Here is a 20,839-nt window from a genome sequence, read left to right as displayed (position 1 = left end):
TCTGATGTGGGACAGAGACTGTTGTGTTGGCTCCAAATGCCGGTAATGTATGGTCAATGCCTGATCCTGTGTGCTGATGTGGAATCTCCATCAGTGGTGTGCCTTGTTGACGAGTTTTGGGGGTGGACTCGACAGGTCTGTATTTATTTTATTTGAGCCTTCAATAAATAGGATGATCTGAAACTTCTTATGCATTTATTTATCGACCGAATAATTTCTAAATCAGATAAAGTATTTTAAACTCTGCAATAGCTCTGGTTATACTCAATAGGATGTCAACTCCATGAGTCTCATAGATGAAGGTTATTCAAGCACTCATTCTTCCTTACATTTGCAGTTTGGCTCTGATACCATGTTAGAAAACATGGATGTTAGAAAACATGGATCGGTTTCTGCAAATGTAATCACATTGCCATTGGTATGTTCCAAATATTTATAAGAGTAGGAGACATGTCTCTACAATTAATCATTATTAGTCAGTATATATTAACAATATAACATATGTATTATATCTAATGTATATGTATAATATATTATATATATTTAACATCATATATTTATAATATGATATATATATATGATATATTATATCAACATTGTATCTTATGATTAAATCAATCCGACTGTAGCTATAATCTTAACAAGAGGAACCTTGGTGATAGCTCTAGGGCTAGGAGGAACACCAAGTCTTCTGTAGGAAAGATATCCTCAAAATATCAAGAGGGAGTAGTGTTCTAGGGAGTTCTAATTGTGATGGTATCTTAAAATGACATTTACTGTGATGTGATTGGAAAAATGTGATTAAATTTGTGATGTAAATCCCAGGACCTATTTGTTGCCAAAGCAAATGTGCTTTTTTTTTTATCGAATCAATTCTATTTTTTAGTGATCATGCAATCTATCAACATCAATTTTCTTTTGTTGTTTTCTTAATTCCAGGTGCCACATGGATGATTGTCTTCATTTTGCATGCAGAAAAATAAGTCACGAACCTTTTGTAGTTGTGAAAGATGCTCTAATAAATTTTAATGTAAAATTTGATCAAGAAGTTAGAAGTTAAGAACTGTAGAAGATGCTAGCAAATATTGGAACACTTCTGGAAAGGGCTTTGAGCCTTTGCCACATGTAACATAAAGGCTAGCTCTGTAACATGCTGTTGGGAGACCACCAACCTGAAACATGTCTTTGGATAAGGAAATACCAGAAAGAAATTAATACTTTTAACGAAGATATAACATTATGATCCAACATACAAGATAACAATTATCATACTACTATGCTTTGTAAGGAGGCTGAACGATCCTGCAAGGGATCAGCAGGGAAACCTTCTCACATTGTTGAGCCAAGTGCATTTACCAATTATTACTTGTTTGTACTCAGTGGTTTCCCTGGGTTAGAGATAAAAAATTTCATTTATCTCATGGTAAGGCATGCCTCGATTTTGCCTTGATGTAATAATCTGCATGCAGATGGTATTGTATGTTATAAGATTATGATATGCGCTGATTAATGTTATCTATTGGATCTTGCAGATTTTGTCTACGATAGCTACCATTGATGATCTGAACTATCCAGAAAAGACAGAAACATATTATGTTGTCAATTCTCCATATGCTTTCTCTGCCTGCTGGAAGGTAATTGGTTGCTTTTCTATGAAAATTCAAAACTTTTACATTAAGAAAATACATAGATTCATGGCATGCTTCACTTAAAGGCTTAATTAGTTATATTCTTGTTGTTTAAAACCAAACAAATTTGTTTTCTATGATAGCATTTTAATTTCACGACTTTCAATGTGACAAATGGAAAAGATATATAGTCGGTATGTTATTTAAATTAGGAGGATATGCTCCTTGTAGATAAAAATTAGCATAATCTGCACAATATATACTTGCTCTCTACAACTTTTACGGTGCATTGTGGGGTGGTTCATTGATAATGCTGATTAAAAATATCTCTTTTTTCTTGGAATCAAACAGTGAAAAAGATCAACACACTCATTAACTCAAGAGAAAATACTTTTTTGCTTACTGATGGAAAATAAATAAATTTAACGACTCCGTGCTTGCAGTTAATGTGAGAAGAGATATTAAAAAATGCAATTACACATAAACATTGGATAGATTATTCATTAAATACATAAGAACACTGATGTTTAGATAAATAAAATTGAGAGATCTGTGCAATGACACAAATTTTAATCTGGCAAGTTGAAAGATACCGTCTGATCTGATGACTGAATTCTTTTTGTTTTTCTATTGTCTTCGAATTTTCTGATTTTGTTTTAGGTTTTGCACTATTCTATTTTTTTTTATGGTTTTTCTTGATATTTGTAATATGAAAATGAAGTGCTAAGAAAGTACAAACTGAAAATGGGAGTACAGATTGAAAGGTACTGATAAAGCAATAATTTACTGAATTTTTGTTGACTCAAAACTCCATTAACATACCCGTATAGGTCTGGCACAGATCTGAAAATTCTTTAGATGTCCTACCAGCATATAAAAGTTTGAATTCATGCACAGAGGCTGTTTGTTAAGTCTGATTTGTAACAGCATGTTTAAAAAACCCCCAAAAATGCCTGGCAATGGCTTTCAAAATGCTACACCCAGCTAGTTACTTATTCAGTCAATCAGTAAGAGGTACATATGGCTTGGTATGCTTCTAGATGATGAATATATAGAGCCAAATGACCCAGGTCTGGAATCAATTTCCTTGAATCTGCTCTGAAATATATCTGAAACACTGATTTCTGCTCAATGATGAATTCTAAATGAATTCATTTTCTATGAAATGTTGGGTTTCTGTCCAACTTTTCAATCTCTAGGGAGTTTTTCGTTCCCAAAATTCTGATCTTCTGTTGAAAGTTTGAAACTCTTCCTCAGCTTAATTCCAAATGGTTACTGTGGAAATGAATGCTTGAATAATGAAATGATACCTCTCATGTGATTGCATCGACTCCATGCCCTAATTGGCCCTTTTTAGGTTTCCACTTTATTTCATTAAATTCATTTTTACAAACTTCATTTCTCATCATCAAGTTCAAACCCCTTATGAATCCCTAATTTATAATACTAAATTGTTTTTAAATCAACTTAATTTAATCCTCCCTAGGCATCATGTCCCATGGTGGTCCATTGATTGGTTGATTTATTAAAATAATATAAAGTAACTTTACTAGATTTTTTTTATTAATTTATTTAGAACTTTATATTCATAACTTAAATGTTCCATTTTATTCCTGAAATTATTACCTAGACTCTGAACTTAAAATTGAATGCTGCCATGAATCGAAGGGTGGGAATTCGCCTAAAAAATAGGAGACTGCATTGCACATATTTGGAAAGGTTTGTATGGCCCCCTGCAAGGCTCCACTAACCCAAGTTGGGTCCTCTAACCACTCTGCTGACCAATGGGAACCCCTAATAATAGGCCAACTCTGTTGTCGTCTGAATAGCCCAAGAAAGGGATACTACATAAGTACACATAAATACTGGATAGATTAAATAAATAAAAATGTAGATGTTTAGGTATATTAAAATAAGTGATTAGTGCAAAGAGACAGTTTTCAAACTTTAAGCAAACCTACAATATAGAACTTGCGACTTGATAAAAGCAATTAAGTTTCCTAAGGACAAAAAAAAAATAGCAATGGTTTTTCATTATTAAGTTCTTGTAATGCCCTTCTTGGGAACCCAAGAGAAATAGACCTATTATGTTACAATGTTTACTGAACTATTTTATTTTTTAAGTTTAACCAACATCAAAATAGCATTAATGTGGAAGCAATATACACATACACCTCAAGTACACAAGCAATTACAAATCAATTTCCATTCCTCAAGGGTTCCTTCACGTTGAGTTTTGTTAAGAAGTTTATATTAATTAGTTTAAGTTCCAAGTACAATGTCTCATGATCATAAAGAAATAACAGATACATAAACTCATAAGCAAATGCATACGTACAACTAATACAATGAAAGTACATCCGTTAAATAACATTCACTGCACATGTTCCAAGGTATGTGAGGATAGATAAAATACATCATAATACATGATAACATATATACATCAACTGAATAGAAATCTTTGAGGTAGGAATGATAAAGGTACAACTGCATCATCGTACATCCCATAGCTGGCAATGTGAGGGGGACCCAAATGGTAAGAAGACACTACCTTCAAACCATATGGTTAACTAGTTAGGCTTCCACTACCACCATGCAGGGAAGATAGTGAACAATCCACATACTACTAATCAATCATGAAACATTCCTAGGCAAGGAATCCTAATAGCCAAAACTACATGAAAGGTGTAATGTCCCTGATTTAGCAAGTCTTCGGAGTGTGGGTTTGTCAACTCATCAGCACAATCCCCATGAGTTGACGTTTGTTTTTGGGGGTTTCTGATATGGATACGCTATTTTTGGTACTTACTATTTTTAGTAAGTCACTTCTGGCCAATTTCTATTTTGGTCAAGGCAGTTCTGACTTTGTTGGGTACTTATCATTCTACTTTCGGACTTTGGGCAAATTAATCTGATGAAGTCATGGTTATTGCAATTAATTCGAAACTTAATGATTATTTAATGTGCTTTATATTATAAAGTATGTGGACTCTATGTTATAAAGGGATGTTTAAGTGAGAAGTGTCAAGGTGAAGCCAAGTTGCACAAAATCTTATAAATATGACTTCATTAGAAGAGAAAAGCATCTTGAATTCATACATCAAATTTGCTCTTATTGCCTAGCGGAGGGTCTTTGAAGAATTTCTGTGAACTTGGATAATTGTGCCGATATATACAATTATCAAATTACTCCTATTGTGGTGACTCTGTCCTGGAGTTAATTCTATCTGAAAGAATTTGATTGGTGTTAAGGATTGCAATTCGATATTCACACTGCAAATCGATTGTAAGGGTTGCAGAAATTGTTTGTGCCAAGGAGGCATTTCAATGTAGGCAGCTAGAAGTCAAACTGTAACCCTGTGTTATCTACACATTAGCCGTCACGTTCCACGTGGGTATACTCGCAACCAAGTTTGGCAAGTGTGTTAGTTGATATATTGGTCACTGTTTCGGATCAAAGGTCACTGAGATAGCAACATTACCGACTTCCCTTGTGTTGGCGTCAAGGAATTTACTTGGTACTGTTACTCCTAAGTAACGTTACAGTTCTTCCAACAGAGTCCTCAGTTATTTGGCATTGCGGAAATCAAGTCTTTGTCTTTATTGCTGATGTTACATTTGAAATTCTATACAATCTTTTAAAATATTCCTTTCTCAATACAGTCACACAATAAATCGTATGGATGTTGTATGTCTCTCCAATTTTCTGAATTATAAATAAAACAAGGAAATTTGGTACTGTTACATTGTGAACTTCAAATTCTATTGGGTTAGTTTTATAGTCTTTACAAAAGGTAACACATACTAATCAAGAAGATAAGATAATCCAAAAAGAAAGAACACTCAATCCAATACCAACACTGTATAACAAAACATCATACATATACCAAGATAGATCAAATCACCAAAATCATGAGTTAAAGTCAACGAAAGATATCCACCTCAAGTCAAGAACCACATGTCAAAAGTACATCATTCTTAAATCACCAATCACCATCAATGAAAGTAACTAACCACATTAAATACATCCAACAATAGGTACACCACCAGAGGTACAAACGAAATCTACGGAGGAGACTTAGGCTACATACTAGGGAGTTTCATCACATGGTCAAACTACTTGAGTTACCTTGGACTGATCTCTCAATAGACCCCGAACCCTCAAGCATTGAATTACCCTAGACTGGTTACTTTGAAGTTTGAACCCCAGACGCTCAATGTGACACATGCGGAACCAAAATACCTTCTCAAGAAGACGAGGCAAACTAGGCATACCTTTCACTAGGTATCATCCCATTCCCATCCTTAGTCTGTACAAGCACTCAAGGCACAGGCAGGGCAAATATCTCTAACTTATCTTTTTATTGTGTTTCCCCAAATATTAATTACTATATTATCACTTATTACATAACTTACAATAGGTTACCCTAGCAGTGACCTCTTTGCGTCCTAGATCCCTACTACAAGCCACTCCCAAAGACAAGTACTTAGAGAACCTCTCCTAAGCACATAAAATACAGTTGTGTTTGTGTAATGTCCCCTTTCGAGCATTCATAGCATGATGTTGTCGTTAGCCTATTTCCCCACAGTCTCGTAGGCTAACTAGGACATTAAAGGGGCTTAGAGGCCATTTGGCCTAGACAGTTTCAGTTGCAGGTCTTTCTGAGGGGTTCTGAGGCAACTTTGGGCATACTTACTATTTATCGTAAGTCATCTTGGACATGGCCGGACATTCAGTCACAGTGGTATGTCGATGGTAATTGTTTAAAATCGACAGGAAAACTTATTTATCATTGATAAGATTTGTTATGCATTGATAAAGCCATTTTATAAAGTTAAATTTAAATATTTAACTTTATTAATGCATAGACTATAGTTTGTGGGAAATATTTAAATTAAAAGAGTTCCCTTTATTTTTATAACACATTGGAGACATAAGGTACATAAAGGGAGTTATGTTTTATCCCACATTGAGAAAATGAAGGATTGAGCTCTTGTGAGAACACTATAAAAGAAATGGAAGAGCTTTTTTTTTGTATGCTTGGATGAAGATTAATGTTATGTTGCTGGATATCTAATTATCAGGCTTGGAGGACAGAATCCCTCTTTGCTAGCATTCTCTTCGTTGTTGGAAGACACAGTCAGGAGGATCAAGGGTGTTTTCACTTCAGGAAACACACTGGGTTTCATTTGGGGCGTTTGTATAAAGAAATTTACAAGGGTTTGAGGTGCAGATCTGAAGTTAGTTATTGCTATAGTGCCGCATGAACAGTATTTTGCTACAGTCGACATGAACAGTATTTGCTACAGTACGGCGTGAACAGTGTTGGTATCAAGTTTACTTGTTTTTCCGGCTGATTAGAAGTTTGGAGGGCTGGCCGACTACATCTGCAAAATACTACGGCAACTAATTCCAGGTTTCTTCTGTCAAATTTTGATATTTTGCATAATAATTGTTGAATACAAGTCTGAATAGTTGTTGCAGCCTTTAAGGCAGCTGTAAGTGCACATCTACATTTAAAAATCACCCTTTATTAGCAGATTGAAAGAGTTTCCAGATTTTTCATATACTATTGAATGTGTGCCAAGTGTTTGTGAAAATTTTATGATGTGTATTATGCATTTTAATGTCACTTCATAGTTGTTCGTAAATCTACTCATTGGAAAGCAATTTATTGAGGAAATCAGCTTTATGAGTTTGCATACAAAGTGTTTGACAATATTCCTTAAGTTAAATTTTTGCAAGTCAAAGTTCAAATCAGGGGAGGATATTACAGTTCGATACCACAACACCCATCATAATCAAACTTGGTTCCTTAACAGGCAACCCGAAAATAAGTTGGTTCTCCTAACCCAAGTAAACATAAATGCACCACATAGCAAATCTCATAAAGGAAATAGTCAATATAAATCATAAAACTCATCATAATATCCAGAATGGAGAACATCATAAAGAAATCATGAAAGTAAACCTGCGGTGTACGTCCTAGTTGGCCAACTAAACAACTCATAGGAAAAGAGCCATCATAAAAGATAGCCATAAGACTACAAGCATAAACCAGAAGAACATAGATAATCAAGTTGCATATTTAAAAGCACTCTTTTGATTTGGCCAAAAGAACCTCTTTTTAATCTCCAGGTTAAAATATGGTTTCAAGATTAAACATTGTTCCTACAACCTTAATAAATATAGAAATACCATCATAGTCACACTCACCGACTAAGTTAAGTATTATAAATCAAAAGATCATCATACTTAAACTGATGTATTTTAAATACCGAACTTCATTAGAAAACAATGATATTTAGATTTTACTATATCTCTAAGAACATATTAAAAAAAACATCATTAAGTCTAATATAGTAGATTTCCAATCTAAAACAATTCCAATTTAAAGCAATTAAAATATACTCCAAACACCTTTTTAAATATAATCTCAATAACATATATTACTTATTAGTTTATTACAAATTAATTAACTATAAATCAATTTAATAAAATAGTAATATATTTAATTAATTTCTATAAACAAAACTAATTAATAATAATATGAAATTTAAATAAAAAGTTCAATTAACTAAAAATTTAAAATATATATATAATTTTTTCCTAAACTAAACCTAACCTCCAATTAAGGGGTGTGGTCCTAGTGCTCGCGTTGCCCAAGGCAGCGTACACTACCTTGGCAGCGGCAGGACAGTCGTGTGATGCCTTGGCAGCATAGCTGTCCTTTGGACAATGCTGCCTTGGCAGCTGTGGGGGTTGGGGATGGTCTCCCCCCCGCCCCCCCAATTTTAAAAAAAATCTGTAGGTGCAAGCCTGGAGGTCTAACTTTTCCAGCCAGCAATTTATTTTATTTTATTTTTAAAACAAATACAGAGACATTTCAATCAAGTCGAAAATTCAATCTAAATAAAACTCCAATCAAACCCTAGCATTAAAATTCATTTTCTCTCTAACATTTCTTCTATAGAAACAATTAAAAATTCTAATTCCATTCATACAGATCTGGGAAAATAGCCAAAATGACAAATAAGATTCAAGCACCCAATCAAACATGAAGCAAACAGATTTTTTTGAAATGAAATATCCAATCTCGGGTTTCCAAACCCTATCTCATGCTAATGCTAACAATCTGACAACCTATTGAAAAACCTTGCTGAAACGAAACCCTTGAAGCTAGCAGAAATTTCTTCTTCTTCCAAATCCTAAATTTGCTCCTAAAAACCTGTGTGTGCAATAATGACCCGAAAACCCTCTAATATAGAATTCTAATTACCTTTTAGGGTTTTTGTCTCCACAAGCTCTAAAGTTGTAATTATTTAATTTAATTATTCCTTTCATGCACTCTTAATCCACTTTTAAATTAAAATATTTGTTTATTATTATTTATTTATTTCTCAACTTCATCATTTAAAGTAAATCCATAAAAAGACATTTATCTATTATTTAATTAATAAAGATAACTTAAGCACATTATTTAAATGCCACTAAATTATTTTAAATCTTTATTAATTAAATAATATTGGTTTACAATATTTAATTTCTAAAACCTTTTAATGTAGTTTTCTAACTTTAGACTTTTGATTAAATCTTTTAATTTAACTAAATATCCATATAATTCCAATAATTCCCATATATGCAAAATCATCCTATTTTTCCATTTTTCCATTTAAAAAAAAATTAAATAACATTTGATAAATCAATGACAACGATTGATCCAAGAATCATAAATAACTAGTCTATTAGGCAAATCACCAAGTCAAACCTTAAGAAATGCATAAGAAAAATCAACCAAAGCAAGAATCAAACCACATACGCACAAAAGATTCACAATTTTAAAAAGGGTAGACAGTCTGTTATGAGTCCTCCTTGCAAGATAAGTATTTAGGCTATGTCTAGGATTGGACCTGATCATTATCTTCCCATTCTCACCATTTGAGTATTTGTAGTAGGGCACACTCATTTTGGCAATTCAGGGAAGTCGAGTCGATGCCTGGTCACTACATCCTACATAAAAGAAAAGCATGTACATGTACATAAATATATCTAAACTAAATAGGCAATGACAGGGAGTGGTACAATGTGTAGATCTCGACTAGTAGGTGACTATGACTCCCTCCCTTAACCACATCAGACATGTCAAACAAAAAGGTAAAACAGACATGTGCACCATACACATGAAAGTATGGGGTAAGTATCATAGTAAATCACAAGTCAAACATTGAATGCTCAGATATAACAATGCATCATTACAAATATAAAATAATCATCATTAAAAACATCATTTGACATCGTTATGAAGGAAATCACATTTATTAACTACGAATCATTTGAAACATCATTAATGCACAATCAATCATAATCATTAAACAACACGTGAAATATAATCAACTAAGTAATCATCACTGATATATCTAAAATCGAAGTTGTGAAATAATATCATATAACTGTAAATCCAGTATTTCTAAAAATAACCAATGCATGAAATAGGTCTAAATAGTTTGGCAATCAGAACAAAAAAGCAAACTACGGGTGGCCATTACTCATATAGATAGCAATAATGTTCAATGTTGGGAGTAATACATGTTGGTATCAATTCAATGCTACATTAATTGTCTCTAATTGATGGTAAGCCTTTTAGTTCTTGACAAATCTGTCAATAGCGTTGAATGATCTCTTTGAAATTCTAGTGGATGGTGGTTTTTTGCATTGTGTGCTTTACAAAAGTTTGTTATGCCATTATTTTGAAAGAGCCCGTTCAAAGTAATTTCTCCACCCTATGGGAGCTAATATTTGATTTGGTGGAGATTTTACTCCTACGACTCAATGTTCTGTGTTTCCCCTTGTTGGTTTTGTGTTTCATCTTGAGGTCCATATATTCTCCGAGCATTTTTTACTAGAACTTAGCACCTATTACTCTCCAATGTTGAATAATTTGATCCAAGAGTTCTTGTAGAGGGGGTATTTTCCATTTGATAGCTTCTAGGAGGCAAATTATGTATGAATGTCCTAGTATTGACTAATCTAACTCTTATCGTTTTGATTGATAGTTCTATAGTTGATGGGGTTGTCTCCTCTATCATCATGGTCCTTGTTGTGATCCGCATTGTTCCCTGATAATTCTAATTAATATTGTCCATCATTAGTTGATTTATCATTGTGCGCATTGGGAAAAGTGCTTTTTTAAAATCGCACATTGACCCCTAGCAAAGTCATTCTATATCTCTAGTGCTATGGTCCTATTGTTCTTTATCTCCCATGTATATTATGTTTTCTTCTTTCCGATTTCTGTTGAAATTTGACTTACTTCTCCTAAGGTAGTAATGATGTGTATGTGGTTGTTTTCTCATATTGCATTTCACCCAACTCCCCTATTCTTGCAGGAAGATCAACTTTGATACAATTATAAAGTTGCAGATCTGATGATGTAATGTCCTCTTTAATGACAAAGGAATTATTTAATTATAGATGGCACATTGGATTTTTATAATAAAATAATTCTTGGGGCCAGATTTATTTAGTAACCCTCGAAATATGGCCTAATTGAAAAATTCAATTATTTTGGAGGGAAGACCATTGGAAGCACTATAAAAGGAGAGCTATGAGAAGTGATTAAGGCATTGACATTTAGATTTATGTCTTCTTGATCAATTAGCATGTAGAGCTAAGAGATTTTGAGCAGTTTCAATGAAAATCAGTATCATCCTAATCTGCTGACCAATTACCAATTTTGTAAATTCTCCTTTGGAGACGAATTTTTCCAAAGCAAGTATAACAGTGCATCTGAAGACTTAGTTTTCTAGATTGATGATTGAAGCATTAATGATGGTTTTGAGTTGACATTAGTCAATACCCAATGTGAGAGATTGATTTAGATATCTTTATTTGAGCCGATTACACTTAGAGTGAACTATAGAGTGGGTAGGCATGAAGGTATTGGAAGTTAGGACTGTCAACGAAGTATTCATCACAGAACACTTGATTAGGAATCAATGACTTGTGGTTTGATTTGCATTGAGTAATCTGTGCAATTGCTGTATGAATTTTTAAAGATAAAAGTTTTAATTTAATAGAAAATACTGAATATAATAAATGGTGGTTAAGAGGTCAAGAGAAGCTGCATCTTTTGCTCACATGGAAATAAATATTGGAGGATCCGTCAAACTAAGTGTCCCTGAGTGATCACCATAAAAAGAATAGAGTCTAGTTTCATCTTTCCTATGCTATCTTTGCATTAGTCCAGGACAGATAAAATTGCAGAAGTGTAATAGTTAAAGCCTAAAGGTACCAAGTGTGAATTAAGCTATAAACATCAATGACAAGAAAGATTAGTAACCACTGGCACAAAGATTACAAGTTGTACTAATCAGGCCATATGAAGAACAAAAATATTGCCAAAGGGATCCCAATACATCATATTGTTAATATTAGACAAAGAACCCACTATTAAGATCCATCAATTGATAACCATGATGGCATGGTGATAGGTAAGAACAATCGATAAATAAAGAAATGATAGTGATCACAAACTTATGCCTTTATGCCTATCGACCAATTGAAGACCAAACACTAAAAGTCATGACAGTGATATTTATTAATTATAAGCTAGTGTTGAAAGTCATAAAAGAAGTTGATTGCAATGGACAGAATGGCAACTAAATAAGCAAGTACATAGGTGATCAAATCAATAGCAACAAAGAATCTCTCAAGTACACAGCTGTTTGGAGATCGTTCATGGGAAAAGAGTCAACAGGAAGAATTACCGGAGGATTCCGGTATTTGAAGAATGCAATATATCCTTTGAAAGTACTTGTAATAGTATTATAGTCGAAGGGCAGGAACTGCAATTGAAGATGTGGTTTGAGGAAATACTAACAACGAGCACCCGTGGGAATCATCATAAAGACAACTACTTGTCATTGGTGGCAAGGATAAATATGATTATAAGGAACAAATCGACTAAGACAATTGGTTTACTCATTTAATAACAATTCTCTCCACATCATTCATAATCTAGGAATTAGTTGTCAATAATAATTATGTACTGAAGACAGTGATTATTGAATAAGTTATCAAAAGGCACACATTACGGGTTATGAAGAATAATTGGTGAGTCATAGAATACTGGAAGGATGGGATTAAGCATCACAGTTTTTTCATATACAAAACAATTTGATAATTAAAAGTAATATAAAGGCAGCAATTAGTAATAATATCTAGTCTGTAATGTCCCAAAGGGACATTAGAAATTAAGTAAATAATTAATTTTTTAAAGTTGTTGAAACATAATGACAAAAGTAATTATTTGATAGGGAAATTAAGATGACTTTCAATGTCAACTAAAATCATAAAATAAAAGTCACTTTATTTCAAACTAAAAGATAAAGAAATGGAATGCCAAGAGACAAGCTGATGGAATGTCAAGAGTTCTGCAATGGGCTTAAAAAGGAGGAGAGGGTCATAATTCTTGGACGTTTGTGGGTTAATTCATTTTTCTCTTGGAGAATTTGGGAGCTAAGGCTTTTATTTACAGAAAATCCTAAGGAATGGAAACCTTGAGATTTCCTTGTGATTGGACAGAAACCTGGTTCCAGTTGGAGGTGTCATCCAAGTATCTCACTTTGCAATTACATAATATGTTATTCTTGGAGATTTATTAATAATTGTTGAAGTCACTGGGGAAGTTAATATTATATTCTGAGAATTTTACACTTTTGAGCATACACTAGTCATATCTATATATTCTGAATATTATAATTCCTGGTGGCTGAAGAATGGCATATATATTTATGTAGGTCAGAATTCTTCAAAGTTAGATTTTGCATCGATATTTCAAAATAATTTTACTAAACTTGGGAGTTAATTTTTTGGAGATAAAGTTTCATGGGACTTTCATGTTTGGAGCCAAGAAAATAATATTGTTTCGTTCCAATTTGTTGTTAAATGTTTTAGCTTCAGTCAGATTGAATTGATGTAGAGTCAATTCTTCTATGGTTATTGGTCAATCATCAATTAGACAAACTGTCTTATGTGTACTTATATATTTATTATATATATTTTATAATATATATTATTATATATATAATATATTAATATTAATATTATCTAATTAATTTATTACCAAAGAGACATGTCTCTTCTACGGATATTTATGTAACCTTCAAATCTGCATTTGGAATACACAGAAATAAACGGTAGTGCTTAGTACATTTGCAGAGATCCTTTCACTTAACATGGTATTAGAGCAGGTTGCAAATGTAGAAAAGAAAATGAAAATGACAAAGATCATAATTTTCAAAGAGAAATCTATCATACACAATTTTAAAAAAACGTATGGTATCTAAGTAGGATCTCATCCTGATATGTGAGTTGGAGGAGTTCATGAGAAATCTGGAGAAAAAGAACAAGAGCAGGTCGCCGGATGTGGAGAAGCTGAGAGACTTGTTCTTCAAAGTTGGTCCCAATAGGTTGTCCAAATGCAAAAGTGAGATCAAGAAACTGCATGACCAAATCATCTTCCATCTTGATTCTTGATAGGGTTTCTTTTGGTGAGCGAAGATCAGAGTTTTATTTCTTTTCATCGGAATAGATGTCAACCTCTTTCTTTTTGGCAAGAATAGAGATTCACGTGAGTGGTCAACCAACATCTTTTCATGCTTGGATTGAAACCTATCTCATTATACTTGCATCCAGAGTTTCTACATAGCCCATGATTGGTATTATAGGGGCTTGTGACTTACACAGTCGTGTGGTGAGATGTTGAGCCTGTGTATGGAACTTGGGTTTCCTCTTCTTGTCTAATCGTAGAAGCTTCCTCTAGACAGCGTATTAGTATTGGATTCCCCCTGGCAACAATTTGGATCTGTGCCTGAATGTTCAAGACGTTCCACTCATTTTATTTGCAGTGATCAATTTTATATTTAGAGTACAATGTTTCTGAGTTCTGAGGCTCGCATTCGCTTGTTTGTCGCCACTTTCTCTTCCATATTTTGCATACACTTGGAGATCGCGTTTATAGTTTCAGGCCTGTGCATTTTCTCTTGGTTGTTGCTTATCGTTGAAGGGTAGTAATTGGAGCTTAATCTATTGTATCAGAGGCCCGATACCTTTCGTGGCATTGAATTCGTACATTTCTCGCAAGAACATATATTGCTAGTGGTTTTTTTTGGAAGTCGTGGCTTCTATTGTTTGCCTGAGCCATTATTTTTTTATCGATTTGTACTCCACTTGTGATTACTACAAAGCCCAAAGAACATGTTCTCCGACTCGGTAACTTATGCATCATAGATCAGTATATGGTGGATGTGATATTTGTAGCTCATAAGAAGGGTTGTATGGTTTTCACTAAAAGCTTCTATCAACGGTTTTAACAATGCCAAAATCATCTGTGCTTGGTATTGTGATTTAGTCTATGGGGTCATGGGGTACAAGTTTCTTTGTGAAGTCCATGGTCAACATTTTGGATTTTTAAAAAGAATTGAAATCATTTCCTCATAGGCTGTCAATGTATCAAATTGAACAATAGGACATATCAAAAAATGGAAGCTATAGGAACCAATTAGGATAGTAAGTTCGTTGAGTAGAGGAGGAACGATAAAATGAGGAAGTTATTGACACAAAACCGAGAAGACAAAGATTATGCGGAGGAAGTTATTGGCACAAAATCTGGAAGACAATGATTATACGGGCACCACCAATTTTTATAATAAATCTGACTCAATCCTGTCAAATGTCTGCAGATAACCTGTAGCAATTGAGTGCATATATTGATCATCCTCGTTAAACAAAGAATAAGGAAAGGCACCTCAAGTTATAGATCATAAAAGAAACACAAGAAGGAAAATATCCAACACCGAGTTGGAAGACCAGACACAAGTTCGAAGAGTTGACTCAGTACTTTTAATTGAGCATAGAATGGAGAGGTGATGAAAATAGATATGGTACAGTAGCTAGTCACAAGTCATGGAGGGCACATGCTGAACATGACATTAATAGTTACCAACAATGTATAAGATTGAACCAATAAGTCTCGTCAGTACCATAACACAGTGATTATAATAAGTCAAATTATCTAATCAAAAGCAGCAAATAAGAAGACTAGACAAGGCCTAAGAGGAAAGATAGATCAAACTGACTCAGGAATTCTCATCAATCACTAAATTGGGAAGAAACATGATAGTCATTTCTGGACAGAGAGATATATATGGATAAGGTACATAGTGGATATTGTATTCTACATGAATGCATGGGCGTATATATATACCCACTTTTATTACAGGAGGACAGATGACATGCCATTTAAATTATTCTAGAGCTCGGTGGATTGGTGGAGGGAACAACCATAAAGTGGTGATGAATGCATAATCATCCTGAGAGTAATTTGTCACTGACTAGGACATTATAGTCTTCCAAAGGTGTCAAAGAGTTTTATTACATCTTAAGATGAACAATGCTACAACATCCAATAAATTCAGTAGAAGATTATCCTAGTGATTTGGAGAAAACAACATATAGTTGTGAAAGGAAACGTCAATTCCTCGACCAAGGATGTGACTATCAAACACACACACACACAGACATATATATTTGATATAGTTGAAAGATTATAAGGGGAGGAAGTATGAATGGGGAGTTAAATTTAATGCTCAGACTTTACCATACACTGAATATAAATCAGAATCAGCAAATGGAACATTGGACATCAAAAGAAAATGCATTCACATCATAGAAAAGAGACATTAATAGCAGCACTTCAAACTCACCTACACAACAAGGAATTCATTAATTAGTGTCCATTTCAGACTCTTGCAAATCATATCCAATACTTAATATCAAATTAAGAAATCTCTTAGAGTTCGGCACATAAGTATTTGGTCTAGTACAAAAAATAATAATAACTAATAAGGGACATCACAGGAACCTCTTGTTCATCATCTCTGACAAACATTATGAATGGTATTTGAGGTTTGCAGGCATATCATTCATGGATTATTATCATTCATTGGACTTGATGGTGATTGAAAACTCTATAAAATGGAATGACAAGGAATTTTACATTGTCGGGGGGGATAATACTACATTAATAACCAATGTTCCATTCTCCATTTGAACCATCTTTAAAGGAAAGCATGTCAGAGGAGAGACATCATTAGAGTTCCAAATTGAAGTATTATTTGATTTGATGCATATGGACCTTCATTAGAGTAACTTGTACAGATAAGTATTTATTACCCTTAAATATTTCATTTAACTACTCACTATAGTCTCTCTTGTTCCTATATGTGCTAGAGGAGCCATTTGCCTTGATCTTTTCCTTTTCTCTAGGAATGTTCTTGTAGAAAAAGAAGAGGGAGTAGACAATGTCAAGATGGATTCTCCAGTGATCAAATATTTATTGAATTAGAGAAGCATGACACCACTTGTCACCAAGAGATTACAAGGATGATATCAGATTTAGAGGGAGTTTGATACTTAATCCGAGAAACCTTGTACAAGGAGGTTAGAAGGTTGATATCAGTTTCAAAAGGAATTTGACATTCCATCACACGTAACTTTGATAAGAAAAAGTCAACAGATTGAGAGGGAGAAGTTCAAGGAGCAATTCCTTGTAATACATTCTTCGTGAGAGAGAAGCTTGAGGTGAACGCCTTGTTCCACCCTCTGACTTGGTTTATGGTGGATATCATGAGAGTTACTATTTTTCATATGTAGATTAAGTCATGAAAGGTGACGATCTTTCATTGAAGTATTTGTGAGCTCTTTATTGTAAGGTGACGATCTTAACAATGGCTTGACCTGTTATCATGGTTGACTGACTACATTAAGTTGTTGTCATGGAGTGCCATATATCATGATATCGAATGTATCATGATAGACTACATTAAGTTGCTGTCCCGGAGTGTTGAAGATCATGATACTTGTCATGATGGAGATCATGACATGATTACTTGTTATTTGATAGACTGCATTCAGTTGTTGTCCTAGAGTGTGGTAGATCAAATAACCCATATCTTTCTAAGATATAACATATTCTTTTGGTAGGCATCACAGAATTGATGCAGTACACATACCAAAAGAATATATGTATGATGAATATCATATGATTGATATTTCTTGTTGAATCATACTTTGGATGATATTGAAAGTTAACATCCAAGTTGATTCCAAATTAAACTATTATTTGATTTGATGCATATGGACCTTAATTAGAGTAACTTGTATGGATAAGTATGTATGACCCCTAAATATTTCATTTAACTACTCACTATAGTCTCTCTTATTTCTATATGTGCCATAAGAGCCATTTGCCTTAATCTTTTCCTTTTCTATGGGAATGTTCTTGTAGGAAAAGAAGAGGGAGTAGACCATGTCAAGATGGATTCTCTAGTGATCAAATACTTATTGGACTAGGGAAGCATGACACCACTTGCTGCCAAGAGATTAGAAGGATGATATCAGATTTAGAAGGAGTTTGATACTTCATCCAAGAAACCTTGTACAAGGAGGTTAGAAGGTTGATATCAGTTTCAAAGGGAATCTGACATTCCATCATATGCAACCTTGATCAGAAAAAGTCAACACATTGAGAGGGAGAAGTTTGAGGAGCATTTCCTTGCAATACATTCTCCATGAGAGAGAAGCTTGAGGTGAAAGCCTTGTTCCACCCTCTGTCTTGGTTCATGGTGGATATCATGAGAGTTACTATTTTTCATATGTGGATTATGTCATAAAAGATGATGATCTTTCATTGATATATTTGTGAGGTTGCTATTGTAAGGTAACGATCTTAACAATGGCTTGACCTGTTATCATGATTGTCTGAATATATTAAGTTGTTGTCACAGAGTGTCGGATATCATGATAACGAATGTATCATGATAGACTGCATTAAGTTGCTGTCCCAGAGTGTCAAAGATCATGATACTTGTCATGATGGAGATATGATTACTTGTTATTCTAAGTTACCACATTCGTATATTGAACCTGACATTTGGTAGTCGATTCGTTCAACATTCAAATGCGATTCTCATTCAATGGGAATTTGCTATTTTCTAATTCATTTACTGCCAAATCAGTCAACGGAACCCTTTGCAGTTTTTAGATGAATGCCGACGAATTTAAGAATTACAAAACAACTTGACACCGATTCACAACGATTTCGTAAGTATTTTTCGAGTTATCGGTACAACATAACTTTTTCCTTTTAGCGGTGATTTTTGTTTTTTTATTTCTGTCATTTTCAGGCCACAAAAGATTACAAACCTAAATATTTTTGGCAATGTCAACAAACTATAATTGTCTGTCGGGATATATGCTTGAAATGTCCTTTACATTTACCGAGTAAGCTTCTTTCTTCCTGTTGGCACAATAAAGATTGTATTCTTTATGTAGAGAAGGAATTTTGTTTTGTCTCCAAGCGATGTGTTTTTGCAGAAGTTGAGTAATAACATTATCTCCAAATCTTCAAAATGTTTCTAGGAAATAGGCAAACTCATTATAAGTGCCACATAAAAAATGTTTCATACTATTTATTAGATTATTATGACTACTGTTTGTTTATTATTGTTAAAGATTAGTTGTCTGCTTGATATGAAGAAGTTGAAACTAATCTCAACTATCACCAAACAAATATATATAAGACTTGGCTTCTCTTTTAAGTGTGTTTTGGAAGATAAAACAAAACAAATATATGTTTTAAAAAAAATCTTGTATGAACGAACGCAAAATGAACCAGAATCCAATCCAAAAAAAGTTTGAGTGAATGTCGAACCAAAATTTTGAACCAGCATATGAATCGGCAACTTATTTATTATTTGATAGACTGCATTCAGTTATTTTCCCAGAGTGTCGGAGATCAAATAACCCATATCTTTCTAAGATATAACACATTCTTTTGGTAGGCATCACAAAATTGATGCAATGCACATACCAAAAAAGTATAATTATGATGAGTATCATATGATTGATATTTCTTGTTGAATCATACTTCAGATGATATTGAAAGATAACATCCAAGTTGATGGATATATGTTAATATCCTTAAATATGCCATTCTAAGAATATCTTATTGAAATGATATTTCTCTATGTGCTTGAGAGCGAGTGTTCTATAACAATCCTCCCTAGCTAAGAGGGAGTGCTAATGTTGTAGCTTTAGTCGGATTGAATTGACGTAGAGTCAATTCTTCTATGGTTATTGCTCAATCATCAATTAGACAAACCCTCTTATGTGTACTTATATATTTATTATATATATTATTATATATAATATATTAATATTAATATTGTCTAATTTTATTACCGAAGAGACATGTCTCTTCTATGGATATTTATATAACCTTCGAATCTGCATTTGGAACACTCAGAAATAAACAGTAGTGCTTAGTACATTTGCAGAGATCCTTTCACTTAACACGGGATAGTAAACATCTAAGTCTCAATCTAATGTTTGCCAATTTAATAAATAAAGGACATATAAGCCTGGGTGTTTTTATTATTGGCAGGAGCTCAAATATAATTCTGGAGCTGAATATTATTCTTATTCACGTCATATGAAATAAATAAAGTAATGTAGAAAGGAAATATTAATGGGCTTTTATATTCCTAAGGTTTGATGGGCTTAATTAAAGTCCGAGAATATAAATAACAATACATAGTGGCTGGAAGAGAAAAATCAATATTTTCCACGAATTTGATTCTAAGCTTAAGCTTGTGGATGGGATACAAGAAGATGGTCTATATTTTCAAAAGCACAACTGTTTCAAATTTTTAGTAGTGAATATTTCTTATGGTTGGGATAAACCCATTCAGAGGTGTTGTGAAGTATTTCAAGAACCATTTCATATCTCTGAGGTGTAATCTTGGAACAAAGGAAATAATCTTTGGGACTTCTGCGGTATGGTATCCTGGTTTGTAATTGTTGGATATTATCGTTTTGGACAAATGAACCCTGTGTGGGATGCTATGACAAAACAAAACATTTCAAATCACCATATGGATGTCGAGAATGGATGCCAATGTGGACACCATGTTTGAGGATATCTCGTGCATGCTCTTTCTTGTACAAAGCAATGTTTACAACTATTTCTCATATTCAGTTACCTTGGAACTAGTTGTATGTGTGGTTGCTGCTATGAAAGAATCAAACTGGGCTCCGTTCCTTTGCCACTGTGAATTGAAACTCATTCTCCACACAGAATTGGCACTAA

General features: G+C 33.6%; 1 protein-coding gene across 4 annotated transcripts in view; it reads left to right on the top strand.

The window, feature by feature from the left end:
* The window catches only part of LOC149568156 (phosphatidylinositol/phosphatidylcholine transfer protein SFH1-like), a 196,171-nt gene that overhangs the window by 132,228 nt on the left and 43,104 nt on the right, over positions 1-20,839 (top strand). For all 4 annotated transcript variants that reach the window (XM_089821159.1, XM_089821161.1, XM_089821158.1 and 1 more), the window contains one exon: positions 1,533-1,634. In XM_089821159.1, coding sequence (XP_089677285.1) covers positions 1,533-1,634 — 102 coding nt within the window. The remainder of the gene's footprint in view (positions 1-1,532; positions 1,635-20,839) is intronic.

The sequence above is a fragment of the Cupressus sempervirens genome, chromosome 3, assembly GCF_028749045.1.
Source record: "Cupressus sempervirens isolate cs-2001-9-10 chromosome 3, ASM2874904v1, whole genome shotgun sequence".
Taxonomy (NCBI): Eukaryota; Viridiplantae; Streptophyta; class Pinopsida; order Cupressales; family Cupressaceae; genus Cupressus; species Cupressus sempervirens.
The sequence above is the reverse complement of the archived record's forward strand: the minus strand, read 5'-3'. Positions and strand labels throughout refer to the sequence as shown.